The following is a 15248-nucleotide window of genomic DNA, read 5'->3' as shown; positions in this document are numbered from 1 at the left end:
TTTCAGAGGGATCTACAGAACCCACTTAGTATCATTGAAACGGGGGACTATTCATTAGCCACTGCCTCCAGGAACAAGTCAAATCCCTCAGTACATAGAAACATCAGGTGTATAGACTAGACATTTTTACCTATTCGCATACCTTTCACATTAGCCTTCAGGCACAATTTTGCAAATAAATTATTTTAGCAATTTGGGTTGAAATACAGTGCGCACAGTATTAATATCAGATTCTATACTGTTATAGATTTCTTTACAATCATGGTTCTCTCTCTGTCCACAAACTCTCCAGGGACATTCCCCAAGTCTTCCTTCCCGGTCAGAAAATTTATGGATTATTATAAGACAATTATTAACGTAATGATGATTCCCAAGGCCACACTAATCTAATTTATGAATCCTCTGACATTTTAAAGCACAAATTCTGCAAGAGGCTAACGTGAAAACAGAGGGCTGTGAGGAAAACATGAATCTGACTATATTCACTCCTCAAAGCTGTGTGTACCAGGTACAAAAAATCTACTGTAACAGACCCTCAGACTCTGTTTTCATGTTGATTTCCCAATATTTCTTTAGATGTAAGAACCAACAAATAAAATTGACATAAAATTGCCTAAATATGATAATATCATTCATAGCTGTGGCTCAAATTGCCATTAGAAATTGTCCTTAACCCTTGCAAACATTCCAATAAAAAGAGAACGTGCAGGGAGGGGCATACCTTTCACATCTTTGGCCCGGCTGCATTTCCACAATCAGATTTACATCATCATTTCCCATGCCTGACACCTAATAATAGACTCACCTACATGTAGCATGAAAGGGGGAAAGAGATTCAGGTATCTGCGGGCAGAATTAGGTTCACCTGGTTTAATATTAACCAAAGACAGGTGAGTGTTTCTCATCCCTGCACCACCTGACCTTCCTCTAAGGCATCCCAAAGACACTGGCCTCAACAAAAACATGTATTGACCTCCGTGTTCTCCATTTTGTGAGCTTTCGCTGTCTATGAGGATTGAGTTCAGGTGCGCGCATGTCCATGCACCCGAGTCTATTAGCATAGACAGACAATTTATTACTACAGCTTCCTGGAAGAAATAAATTGTCTGCAGGAAGGTAGGGGCACGGGGCACAAATTATCCTTGGGAACAGCGGCCCTGATGGCCGCTTATTATATCAACATCCCCGGAGATACCGCTAAGACCGGCCGCGATGCCTTAAATCATTCCCTGACATTTTGAAAGGTTTGTGTCTCATTGTGGATTAAACATGGGAGCCTCCTCAGCAGAGGTGTATACTCAGGTTCATCCACAGTTGGAACAACGGTCCAGCCATCTTCCTTTCTACAACTAAGTCTTGTACTTCTGAAGATGTAGGAAGATTGGGAGGATGGAGGTGGTCAAAATCCCAGGCCTTAACGGTGTATTTAAAAAAGATAAGCCATACAGCTTAAGGAAAGAAGAGAATGGCTCTCCTAAGTTAACAATGTGGTCTTGTAGTCAACCTGTGTTGTGCCCTTGGGAAAGACATTTTACAGGTAAAACTTGCAAAATGGCAAAAAAAAGAGAAAAAATAGGAATAGGAATAGGAAAAGAAAATATAACATTTTTTTAAGATCCTTATTATGACACTATATTGCAGACTATGGCTTGCTAGTAAGCAGACAATGGATGCCATAACATGATACCCAGCAGTAACTTTTATGGATACTTATGGATAAAGATCAGAACAAGTCATGAGGCAAAATCCAGGCCATAATGATCTTAAAAAATGAATTAAAAGTAGACAAGGGATGCCCAAAAACTGTCTCCCGTAGCTCTTCTGCCTGAGAGCACTTTCGTGTACTTACCTCTTACGTCTAAGGATTCCCGGTCGAACTACCTCCATCTCAGGCTGCTGTTGTTAGAGCAGAGATGTGTCAGCATCAGGCATTTCTTTGAACTTCTGCAACAACTCCCCAAAGGCTCTGAAAGGCCATTTTGTTTCCACAATGGCTTCCTCGTTTTCCTAAATGCTTGTTTCCTTTTGAACTTGGGCGATGGCTTGTAAGCGGCGACAAAGCCACAAAGCTTTGGAAATGGGCTGGCAGGTGCTCATAAATGTCTTCTACACTTTCTCATGAAACATCAAGGAAACCTGCCCCGTTTGCCTGATAGGGTGCTTGAAAGGGCAAGACAGTTTTGGCAGATTTAGGTGGGTTTTACTCCTCCAGGGCTTAGCACATCGAAAGGCATCAGTTTTATGGCTTCATGGCAATGTCAAAGGCCAAATCAATTGCTGCCAAACTTGGCTTTCAAATCGCTCGTAGACAAAATGGAAAGGTGGCCCGAATGGACAATTTTCTGATTCTGGATATGTTCTGAACCATTTTCCTGGGAAGGGCTTACCTATAACAAGCTACCCTTTGGTGTAGAATTGTAAGTTATGTTTTAAGATAATATCATCAAACATAAAATGGTGGTTTCTGTGCCGCAATGTCCACAGGCTATTCCTACCAATCATGCGTAATCTTTATATTTTCAAAATGTGGGAACCAGGAAAATGAATTGATCTGGCCCAACACAGATGTGAACCCAGCATGATGACCTTTCCTTTCATCATCCAGGGTTGTCCTGAGCCTGCTAAAAGATCCTGGCTACAGAGTCCAATACATTGTCATGTGTATTACTAAAAGATCATGTTTCTCAGTATTGACAAGTTAACACATAATAGGTGCCATGAAAACAGCACCTGAAGGATAGATATGTCAATTTGCTTTTCAATATTTAAAAAAAGCCATATTCATGTAGTCTGGCAGATTGGATGTTATGCATTTCTAATTTCCATTTGTTGTTACATTATTATTGACAAAAATTGTATATGCTTATTTTGCAATCCACCGAATCTGTTCTAGAATTTTGCTATATCCATGTTCCTGTAATTAGTTTTTTCAAGCTTCTTCTATCCCTTTGTACTGTCATTACTTCACTATCCATGTTTTGTGTGAATAAAGAATAAATAAATAAACAAACAATAAACAGTGTTTTCATAACTATAAATGTTTCAACATTTTTTATCATTCATACCTCAATTTTGTAGTTTAACTACCATTCTACATATAAATCATTTCAAACGTTTAATTGTTCATTCTTATACAGCAAAACCAGACATGTTTTTGGTGATGAGTCTCTGCTCTTGTTCAGGGTATTTGTACAATAGATGTCATTTAGTTTGCCTAGCTCTTCACTTTTGTTCATTCGGCAGTGTCAAAAGAAATGTTGTTATGTCTTCTGCACAGGTGGGATTTCCAGAAGAAGTCCATCAGCAGTGGCCATCGAGGTGTTCCAGCAACATCTGGGCAGTCACCTTCTTCAGGTGAGCTTCTGCATATTGTAAAAGACACAGCATATTATCAATAACCTCTGGAAAATGTGGAGAATTACTTGAAAGAGCCTTGATGGCAAGGACAGGGGGAGGATGGGAATGGGGTTAGTTTCCAGGAACAATCATTCAAGTAAGGCTCTATCTACTGTAGCACCAGCCACTGGCAGATTCTGTATCTAACATGGCTATAACAGTCCTTTTTAGTTATCAGTTATAAAAGGCTGCACCAGATTTATTCTTGGCTCTGGTCTGTATCATTCGCAGTTACAGAGAGTGAATGCATTCATATTGATTTTTTTCCTTCAAGCTCAGTCAGTTTTCAGCTTGTTGTCCTACTTTGTTGCTACTTTAAACATCCTTGGACCTAGGAAATAAATTAGAGTCACCTCATGGCACCTCTCCTTGGTGCTGAACTGGACCCTACTCTCCACAGGATCCATTGAAACGGGATTCATAATACACAACTATCAAAAGTCTCTATAACGTAGCTTCTTTCAAATTTAAAGAAAATGTATGGCCAGCGTAGAAGTGACACAGTAATGGTGTTCAATTTGCTTGTGAGAAATGCAGATGTTAACAGGCTTGCCATGGATATAAAAGCAGGGAAAGCAAGGTCAAATCAGCTTGAAAATTATCTGTATTGGCAATAGTCATTCTGGATTGAGATAGATCTGTAATTTCTAACAGAAAAAAATGGACAAATTTTTGACTGATCTTGAGTCCAGTCTGTCAGGGAATGAGCAATCCAGTACTTCTGGGATGTCACCTTATGCAGGTAGAGCACATGATTCGGTGAGCAGTGGATCATAAGTTACTGAGAGTTTATGGTGCTTCTGATTGTAAGGCACTGATGTAGTTGGCTTCTTTTACATCTCTTGCAAATACCTTGAAAAGACTGTAGTTGGTCAGTTGAAAATGTTTTAGTATGTTCAATTTTTGTACTGGCAATCACTGTTCAACCTTGATTCAGAATGACTTCTACCAACACAGATGAACTTTCAAGGTAAAACCAGCTTGTAGTCAATAATTCTATCCCCTCCCTTTAGGTAGACCTGCCCAATAACAGTATTACGTCTCAATTTCTGGTCTGCAATTCCCAAACCTTTTAGACAGACCAGGCCATACTGGCTACGGAAGGTATTGTAATTATATTAGTGATGTTCAATTAGACAAAGGCCGCAATCAGACTAAAGGCTATTTGGTAATACTCCTCAGACAAAGGGAGGATATTTCTGTCAGACAGGTAGTTGTTTTTGTCCTTTTGAACATTTTTTGTTGAATTATATGTAGTCTGTAATCACTATGAGGACACATGTGTACTAAAAAAACTACTTGCATGTCAGAGACTGGAATTTCTTCTTGCACAACTACAGGTTTGTTTTTACCTACCAATGTCTGATGAAGCTAACAACAAATAGCTACAAGACAGATTAGTTGATAAAAGCAGTTTATTTTGATGGACAGCCAACCTAAGTCTTTTTTGAAGCCATAAAACCAATTCTACCTTCTGCCATTTTGTAGAAATCCTTCCTATTTGTCCCTTGGGAATTGTCATTAGGAATGTGAAAACAGGTGCAGGGTTTTGATTTGTTACAGTGTATCGTGTCTCAGGTTACCATCGCACATGCCAATGACTATGCTAAGGTGTCATAAACTAGCAGGTCATATGGACACCTGACAAGTAGCTACCAAGGTCCATGTAGCTCTCTGCAAACCTGCAAAGATTACATTGTATAATGATCAACTTTATTGCACAACAATCATACAGGGTACAATATGACATCAATTGCTATACATATATAACAACCATCCTACTATGAAACTAATATACCCTGCAAAGACTATATGTAGTATGTAATGAGAATGGGCTTTCACATCAACCAGTACAATCAGAACTGATATGTTGATGACTTGTTGTTCTGAATTTGCAAATGGAGGCAAACTGTTAGTTAACAGTTATATCAGTTTACTTTTACAAATGTAGTTAGTGACCTTTAATGCAGCATTTCAGATTTGAGATATGAATGTCAGTAGAGCCCAGCATGCCAGCTTTTCCAATTACAGGGTATGCAAACGTTTTTGACAGGAAAAATATTCAGTTGGGTAAGAAATTAGCATGGAAAAAAGGTTACTGTTCAACGTTTTTCCTTGTCAGCCTGTTTCTGACTTACCGCAAAGCAGCTAGAAATTTGACAAAGCAGCCAAACTGGCCTCTCACACTTTCTGCCATGGTGCGGATGGAAAAACGATAACCGTACATGACCTTTTCCGATGGCAAACTTCCAGTCAAAGTGGTGCTGTTATGATAACTACATACGTCTGTGCAAACTTATCACCCCCATTCATTCGTCTTCTGCGCCAAGCTGCCTTTGATGTATTTATGGCATCGAAGAGGAAAGGTAATTTCTGTACACAAAATAAAGAGGAGCTCTCTTCGGAAGCCATTAGTGTTAGGTGATGGTCTGGTCAGAACGTTAAGGGACCAAGCAGAAAGTTCACCTGCAAATTGTGCCCAGGAGGGGCCTTTAATGGTTCCTTCCTCTCTGGCTCAAACGGTCAAATATTGACGAGAGAACGCTGCAACCCAGAGGCTGACCCACAGATCATACGTTGTTAACCTTTAAACAACATATCCATTACATCGTCCGATTCTTTGAGTCATCACGTCGATACCCGGCCACTGCGTAAATCAATCCTTCATTTATAATGAAAATACGAGCCCTGCAGTCTTAGAGCTGCTGTCGGTTTAATGGCGGCCCTAAGTATGATGAATCTGTTCCCTTCATTTGGCGGGTGCGCTTACCAATAACTGCTGAATTTCTACCCGTGTATGAGGGCCATTAGACGAAATGATCTTGCCAAACTTGGGTGCCCTGATCAGTGGGGATGGGTCGGGCATCATACATCGTATCATCGGAAGATGATGATGAGGCATCACCTGTGGCAGTGCCCTGGCCATGCTTGCTATAAGACGCAATCAAAGTCTTGCGTCGGGAGCTCTGGGGATTAAACTTCAAACACGCACGGCACAAACTGGGGAGAAATTAGGGGGATATTAGTTTGCCACCAGTTCAAACAGGTGCATAATTCAGTGCGAAGGTTTGGTGGTGTGCCCCAGGGAGTCAGGACCCCCCATCCCTCAACACTGGCAGCTGCCCTGGAGGCGACGCCAGTCCGATTGGTCTTTTTTGTGGGGACAAACCAGCGTGTTTGGTCAGGGGCAGCGGTTCAAAAGGCCAGGCAAGTTTTAATGAGTATAGTTTCTCCTCGCCCATTGAAGAGGATTTCGCTGGTGGCGGGATGACTCTGCCTCATTCATCAGCGTTAGGAGGTGTTCGAAGGGGTGACCCTGGGAAAGTTTGCGACTGTTATAGCAGATTATGGGAAGATGATGCTGTGAGACATGTGATTGCTGTTCAGCCTTCATCGTTCTGAGAGAGTTCAGCTATTATCCAACACAAAGGTGTTGGAGTTAATACATTTTCTTTCATCCCTTATCATAAATCATATACATTGTATATTGTAAAGAGATGTAAAAATCAAAACAGTGTTGATTAAATATTGAACAAGAAGCAAAAATATGCCACGACCAAAAGATAAAGACTTGAGCAAGACTTTTCAAAAAGGAGTATTCACAGGTTCTGCCAATACAAGCTGCCATACAATATTATGGAGAAGTATCAGTAATTGTAGCACATCAAAACAATGCCAATGGGATCCCACATCAGACCCTTCACTTAAACAGACAGATAACAACTTGTAAGTGCTTTCTTTAGGTACTAGACACAAGAATGTCATTATTAGGCCAAGGCCATAATGGCCACCAAGTGTAATAGTTCACTCATTCTGAACCACCTGTTAATCCTAGCCATGACTGACATTGCCTATACATTACTACCACAGCTTCCTCTCTGTAACCTGAGGGTAGTATGTTACTGCTTGTTTTAAAGAAGATCCTAGCACAATTACACATAGACTTTGAAGGAATGTTCACCATTGGGACGACCTTGTTGGATGTTGACAGATGACCTTGATGGTGGTCAACTGCCGTTTCCCAGGGGGACCCCAGCCTGGGGGTTCATGATGGAGGTAAGAGAGGAAACCCTGTCAAGCCTGACATCATAATTTACCTCCCAGCCTGTAAACTGAACCCTAGGGGTGGCTATACTGCTTTTCGGGGTTAACGCCCTTTACATATATGGCTCAAAACTGTCAGGGGCCCGGTCACTGAACTTATACCACAGAGGAGGAGTTAGAGAAAGCTGCAGTATCTTCAGAACCAAATGATTCAAATTGAAGGTCAGCTGTTGAGAAATGTCGTTTATAGATAATATTGGAGGGAACTGGCAGGCAGGAGTTACTGAACTTTATGCAGCATTGAGGGCAAGTTACAGAAATTTCTGCCCACAGTATCCATAAATTTGAGAAGTAACATTTTAACATTTATGGTTTGTATAATTTGTATAATTACATTGAAGTTTCTTTGAAGGTTATGCTGCTGATATAATATTATGTCAGGCCTTAATGACACTGAGGGTATCATTTAAAACATGAAGAAGCGGTTAGCAATCCTGCTTCTGGCCCCGAAGGTTGTGAGTTTGAATCCTGGCTCCTGATGCTCAACCTGACTTGATTACTACTGGAAAAGGTTGCCGGTACTAAACTTAAGAGGAAAAATTTTACTTCCATGTAGTTCCATTCATGTTCATTGTACTTGTCAAAAAATATGGAAATATTCACCATATTTTTGAACCTGTATGATATCAGACCAGTAGAAGATTTGCTTTTCAGTAAGTTAAGGCAAAATAAACATCATGATTCGGGGTTGAACTTTGACCTAGACTTTTGACCTGCCTTAAAAGGCCTTGTAGGCGGAAGCTGTGATGATGTATTTTGTCAGTCCCTGTCAGGAGATGATGATGAATGGGCATCAGGAATGGGACCCCTGTGACCTCTGCGACACCAGCAATAAGTCAAAATCTATCAACAACCTCCAATGTGCAAACCTGTTTATACCGTCTTCCTCTTAGCTTTTATTTTAGCGAAGCTACTTTTCTTGTTTTGTTTAGGTATAGACATATAATGTTACATTACATATTCATACATACATACATATACATACATACATACATACATACATATATACATACATACATACATATATGCATACATACAAACAAAATCAAACCATCGAATATTGAACCTTCAAAAAGTCATACATAATGTACTTCCAGCTTTTGATTCTTGCCACCAGGTAATTAGATTAAATACATGTAGTGACTATATGATGTCAAAGTGAACATGGCAACCAGTTGGGAACCTTTCACCACTGCTTGCAAAAAATGTTATTTTGAGAAGCAAACAACAGAATTGTAATATTCTGCAATTGTATGTAATCATGGTGATTATGCACTCTTTGCTTCTCTAAAGAATGTTTTTTGGGAGTTCCTTGTGACATCATCAGAAGAATAATCAGTCTTTAATGTAATTTTCCTGGTGGCAGGAATCAGGAGCTTAATGATGATTTTTTGATGGTAAGATGTTCAATGACATCAGAAGGGTATAGATTTAGTGTAAACATTTATGTTCATTGAATGATACTAGTATTGTTAGAGATAATAAGAAAAAATTTGTTAAGAAAAGGGCATGTAGGTTGAATTGGGCTGTTTGAAGTACACAAAATAAACAAATGCATAAACCATTATAATAAAATTAATGTGATGTTATATTACTAAGTGCATAGTGATTGTAAAAATCATGTTGTGATGGAAATTTTAGTGCCAAGAAAAAATTAAATAAAAACATTTTCGTTGTGTTGTTAGAGAGTGATATTTCCTGGGTGCATGTAGTTCGAGCCAATAAACATTCAAAATTGGAAAGGCATCCATGTGCCAGTCAGTAATCAATCATTGTCATCTCTATTGGCCATATATCATCTGTAGTCTACCAGTCAAGACTGATGCATTCATTTACAACATTTAAGGTAATCAATGAAGTAAGATATGTTGCCTCCCCAACCTGACACTAGTTGGTTTCTGCTGTGGATACGTTGCTGCAGTGGTTAGTGGCCCTCCTTCTGGACCAGAAGGCCATGAGTTTTAATTCTGGCTGTTGTCAATCACCTGACTTGCACTCTACTGGAAAGGGCTGCAGTCCTAATACGATGGGATGTTGGTCTACTGTTCATAGTATTGGTCAAAAAGAGCTAGTAAGAGGAATTTATCTGGTACAATGAACCTGTAAATAGAGGGAAGTTTGAAGGGATGAAGATTTTTTTAAGGGACGGGTATGAGAATCCCATTTTTCTTTGTGCCAAAAAACTTTGCAACTTGTACAGCACAATATTAGTCATGGCAGAACAGTGTAGTGTTGTGTTACAGCTTTAGGATTTATCACTTTTTGTTGTGTTGACCTTAACCTCTCACTGTACCCCTATAAAGACTACTGCTGATATATAGCACTTTGGTTAGTGCAATTATTCACAGCCTCTCTGGACGTTTTCCTTGGGGCTTGCAGGAAAACAGAACAAAGCTTTTCTTCAGCAAGACTAATGTTTTGTTTACTCCAGCAACTTTGCAGCACTAACTCTACCACCTTAAGATTACCCGAGAACCATCCATCAGAATTTGTTTTGCTTTTATCAGAAAGAAAAGGGCATGTAGGTTGAATTGGGCTGTTTGAAGTACACAAAATTTGGTGGAAACTTTTCAAAAGTAGCTGTCATGTTATTGTACCTTCACTGCAAGGAGGTGAAGTATTGTCTGTCTGTGCAAGTGTCTGTCTGTGTAATGTGTTTCACTATTTAGCATTGCTGTACATGTACATCCTCAGTGCTGCTATTTTTAGTCTTTAGATATGAAAGGATGGAGAGCAGTATGAGTAAGGGCATTAAGTCTGCCATCACTGATTGCCTTGTTCATCACATTGTTTTTGTGCAAGCATTAATGTTTGATACCAATGTATACAAATTAGAGCATAGTTTGTAATTAAGTGGTCCACTGCCCTGAGGTATGTTTTCTTTAAATGATACTTTTCCCTTCCCTTCATTTTGAAAAGTGATAATTTTGTATTTGGTTCTGAATCAATTTTTATTAAAATCTGGGTTTAAAACAATTAAGGCCTTCTACCCCTGCAGCCCCATCAGACTTGGTACGATCCACTTGTCTGTCAGCAGACTTGTAAGACATGTTGACAGCAGAAGGAGCAGAGATGGAGGTTCTCACCAAGGTGTGGTGACAGGTGGACTCTTGCCAACAAGTACCCTGACAACTCTTTGACACTTTTGTCACATCCTTGCTGATGGCTTCCCCTTAAGAGCAGGCTCCTTCCCTGAGTGCAGTGTCGACCTGAGTATAGCGTCAGCCCGACCCCTCCACTGTTTCCGCACCCACACCTGCCCTCCCCTAATTCTGTCAACCAAACCTTGTTAGCTGCAATTTGTCAGCTCATAATTGCCTGGTTACTTAACTTCGTTGTCAATCCAGGAACCAAGGCTGCTGAAGGACCATTCTCCCTCTATAATGGCTGTTTTTGTTGGAGTATTGATTCTGGCTGGTCCCATTATCTTTCTGGGGGAGGTCTCATTTGTATAGAGCAGTGACCACCAAGGAAGTCAGTCTTAGCTCAGGTCTTCAGGGGGGTTGGAGGAAAAATCCCATTGAAAATGGCAGCCTCCTCCTTGTTGCCCTCTATGCCAATGAGGTTATTGTTTTGTAGGGTTGTGTGTTTCGTAACAAACTATACAACTCAAGAGGTTACCAACAGAAGTTTATAATTCTTGGCATTACTATGTGGGTAGGTCTCGATGAAAGGAAGAATGAGCACCACCTGTTACCTCTCGTACTGTTCCATTTTGAGAAACAAATTTCTGTTCCCTCTAGATGATCATCAAGAGCTTTCACTTCTTCAAACTGTATGGAAGCTACCTGTGTGTAACTGTGCAAAGACAGGAGTTATAATAATGCCTTATGGAAACAGTTCTTGGTTCTTTTCCACCAAGTCCCTTTATGTAATTACTGTCTGTCGGCTTTATTTTCCTCTGACCTATTTCCTCTCAGTGCATCCCATTACAACAATATCAACATGGAAGTCTACCTTATTATGGAAGACACCATTTTACTTAAGAACCCTTTTGTCCCAGGCCCTTCTCTGACCTTCTTTTAACCCTGTCATATCTGGTTATTCTCCTGAATGCTTTTTCAAATTAAGAACATAAGACTTTATTACTATTACTTAGACATGCAATGGAAGACTTTCTAGTGAATCAGGTAATTACATGTAACATTACTATTAATAATAATATTTTAACATATACATTTTCACACTTTTCTATGTTTTGCATTTTTTTCATTGCTGAAAAGACGGAATTTGTATAGACACACAGTTGTATCGAAGACCTATTCATACTTAGAAAATACCCAGTTATCAGCAAGTGTGAGTCAATAAAGGTAAACAAATACTGTATGTATCTGTGCTTCAGTCATTCATTGTTTTTGCAGCAAATGGTAAAAACATGCTACTCGTAGACTAGTAGTTTAATATTGCAGTTTGCTAAGATCACCTCAATAAGACTGTCAATATTGAAGAAATGAATTGTATCAAACACTTCCTGAAGGCATCTTCTGCATATAGCTGCAGCAATAGTTTTCTTTTCCGAGAAAATTAAACACCGTTGTGTGTTCACGGAGAAAATTAATTTCCAGACTTATCAGTTGTGTGTAAAGCCTGGCTGTGATAAGAAATGGCTTGAGTGACAAGTATAGCAGAACAAATCCCTTCCAGTTCTTGGCTTAACTTACAAATTACAAAGATTACTATCTAAGTTTTAATGTGAAAGTCATGCTGGATTTGGTGCACTGCTACGGCAGACAAGCCGTGGTGCCTGTGTTCATCTAGCATCGTTTCAGCTTCCTTGTGGTTTACAGAGATAGCTCAAGCTCTTTGAACTGCCGATGTTGTAAGAGGTAATGTGTCTTCTGTATTTTCTCGCTTTTGGTGTTCTGCAAGCATGGAAATTGTAAGGTGAACATCAGGCATGCATAAAAGAATGTTGTAGCCTTTCTTCCCCTGGCCTTGTTTGTTTTCACCCCCAGGATAATGGGGAGTTTAAGACGATACACCTATTATACTTAACCGCATTTCAGTAGCCAAGAAAGGGTCATAAAAATCGACTTCCATTTTACATTAAGGACGAAATTGAAAATTCTGGATTATAGACGTCCGCACGCTGCCAGAAAGTGAGAGGGAAGGAGCACTCCCCTTTATCTTAATGCCACTATTTCCATGTAAATGTTCTGTCAAAATAATAAGCCATGCATTGTGGATGCACATTAAATTGGCCTCACTGGACAGGAAAAGTGGAAGTGAAATTTGGGAATCAAAGATTTCGGCACCAGGCTATTTTACCCGTGGCAATTACCTATAAATCTTGGGAAGTAATCAATACAGTCTTTCTTCCCACCTAGTATTTACTTCGCACCTCCCGATCGGGGGAGACTTGGGTGGACGTCGGGAGGAAACGGTTTGATGTATATATTTGCATACTTCACCTCCTTTGGAAGACCCCTCTCACTAATTTACTGGAGTGGTCGATCGCTGTTAATTAGTGGCAGGCAGCTGGTGCGAGGAGTTTCCATGCAACTCGCCTCTTGTAAGGCAGATTTGAAATGCCAACTTCAAAATCGAGGCATTCATCTCGCCATGTGCTTTAATTTTGTGGAAGTAGGAAGGTGTAAACGGTTCCCAGAAACGCCTGGCAGTCTTATGTTCGACTCTACTGCATGGGGTTGATAAGGGTTCTGATGAGCGTTGTAAGATGAAACTTTCTACCTCAAGGTTTAAACATAATACCTTAGCCCTGGACACAAGCCCGTTGGGACAGGAGTAGTTTTAGGCACATTTTTTGAGACAACTCCTACGCGTTATTCACGGCATTCGAAGATTAGGTAACATATATCTATATTAAAGCTCGCAAACTTTACTTTAATCACTGCGGCCAACCTGACGCAGGTTATGCCTTGACGGAAGCTTGACATTTCTGTGGTGAAGAAAAAAGGGGGATTGCTGTCTCCCGATAAATACCGATACTTTGTTATTGGCTGGAGGTCACCGAGGCTGCTTTATTGTTTAGGAAGATGGAGCTGAATCGGTGCTGCTGTCCTTTGCTGCTGGCATTTGGACAATTTCGGGGTCCGCCGTACAATCGGTCGATCATCACTCTTCAGATATCAGGGAGATGCACTCTCTGGCGACTTTATGCACGCGGGCAAGATTGCCGTCTTCGAGACAGTTCATAAACCATCGTGCTGTTCTTGTTGCCGACAAAGGATGACAGATAGTACGGTCCCCTCCTTAAAGTCCTCCTTGACAAATGTGATTTGGACGGTCCTCCTGGTGATCCTGGCCCGTGCCTTCACAGTTTTACATGGGTATTGGACATCCTAGTGATTCCTTGACTGAATCAAAGGACCCTGAAAACCACTATATCAAAGGCAACGCAAATGCTGGCAGATTACCGAAACAAGGTACTCGCTGCGCATCAAACAACCATGGACACAACCCAATTATTATCGACAAATGCAGAATTTGAATCTGCGTCTGGGTGGATGCGAGATTCGCTCTCTCATATCAAGAGCACGGGGACAGTTTAATATTGTCACACATGCTGCCCAGGCTTTTATTGGGGAATGATCTCAGGGGAGTTAACACTTTGCACCTCGCCAGATTGGCTTTGGTCCACGGGCGCTACCGATAATTCACTGCCAGACTCAGGATGCTTGTCCCCAGCCTGGCTGGAACAGGCACAGCTCAGGTTTGTATAGGAGTAATCATGCTGCAGGTACACCTGGAATAAGTGAACACAAGTCGTAAATCATACTGAGCACAGGAAAACTGGTGGGAATAGCTATTTTGACAAGATATTGTAGTTAGTTTTGACATTTTTTCTGGAGAATCTGTTCTGTACCATCTTTCGGCAGAAGTTTTTCGAAGGCTTTGGGAAGAACTATGACAGCTGAGATGAAGGAGTAGTTCTGGTAAATATATTGTGGTTTTGCAAAATCCCTTTGTACAGTGTTGAGTCCGGGCAGCAGCAACTTGGGCAAGGTGACAGGTTACCATGGTGATGGGATCACAGCTGCTAAGCCTGGAAAATTAGCATGGGAGTTTTGCTATGTAGAGAGAAATGTAAATACAGCATTTGGCCAGCACACAGCTGATGAATAAGTCGGACTCTGTGTTAGTAACTGTTACACAATCTTTCGCTATCGGGCAGATTTGGCCCCCTCACCATGAGCATTGTGGCCATACACCTCTAACATAAACTCCACTCCCAGAACTACCAATAGGAGCTCAGGATTTTTATCACTGTAAAAATCAGTTCAATTGGCCTTTGCAGAGGCAGCAGTGACATGTGCATGGGGGGGGGGGGAGTGGGCAGCCCTGTTGTGGCAAGATGATTAATCCTTGTCGTGGCGATCCATAACATACTCATCAGAGGCCTGATTAGAGCCATTACACACTTGCTCAAGGCCTGTCTGGTCTCTCCTCGGAACTGGGGGAAAGTTACTGGCAGGCTGATACCTGGCAAAAACGATTGGAAAGAATGTGGATTCTTGTATTCTGCTAATCTGCAAGTTGTTTTACATTTTACCTAAAATCAGAGATATTCTTATTCAAATTGCAAGTTCCAGGTGGGAAGTTTCAGCCCTAAACAGATACTTGTTGTTATTAACATATTAGTGACAGTTCCCTTGCACTGAATGAAAGAACCCCACATTCAAGGTCACCGTATTCATAGAGCAGGAGACAAGGGACATGTTTCCTCTCTACTGCCCGTCAAGGGCTCTCTGCACTTCTAATCTATATTTCAATGTGCAATTTGCTAG

General features: G+C 40.7%; 1 protein-coding gene across 5 annotated transcripts in view; it reads left to right on the top strand.

The window, feature by feature from the left end:
- The window catches only part of LOC109483794 (neuronal PAS domain-containing protein 3-like), an 84188-nt gene that overhangs the window by 29903 nt on the left and 39037 nt on the right, over positions 1-15248 (top strand). For all 5 annotated transcript variants that reach the window (XM_019786905.1, XM_019786907.1, XM_019786908.1 and 2 more), the window contains one exon: positions 3278-3354. In XM_019786905.1, coding sequence (XP_019642464.1) covers positions 3278-3354 — 77 coding nt within the window. The remainder of the gene's footprint in view (positions 1-3277; positions 3355-15248) is intronic.

This window comes from Branchiostoma belcheri, unplaced genomic scaffold, assembly GCF_001625305.1.
Source record: "Branchiostoma belcheri isolate BF01 breed outbred unplaced genomic scaffold, Haploidv18h27 scaffold66, whole genome shotgun sequence".
In the NCBI taxonomy this organism is placed as follows: Eukaryota; Metazoa; Chordata; class Leptocardii; order Amphioxiformes; family Branchiostomatidae; genus Branchiostoma; species Branchiostoma belcheri.
The sequence above is the reverse complement of the archived record's forward strand: the minus strand, read 5'-3'. Positions and strand labels throughout refer to the sequence as shown.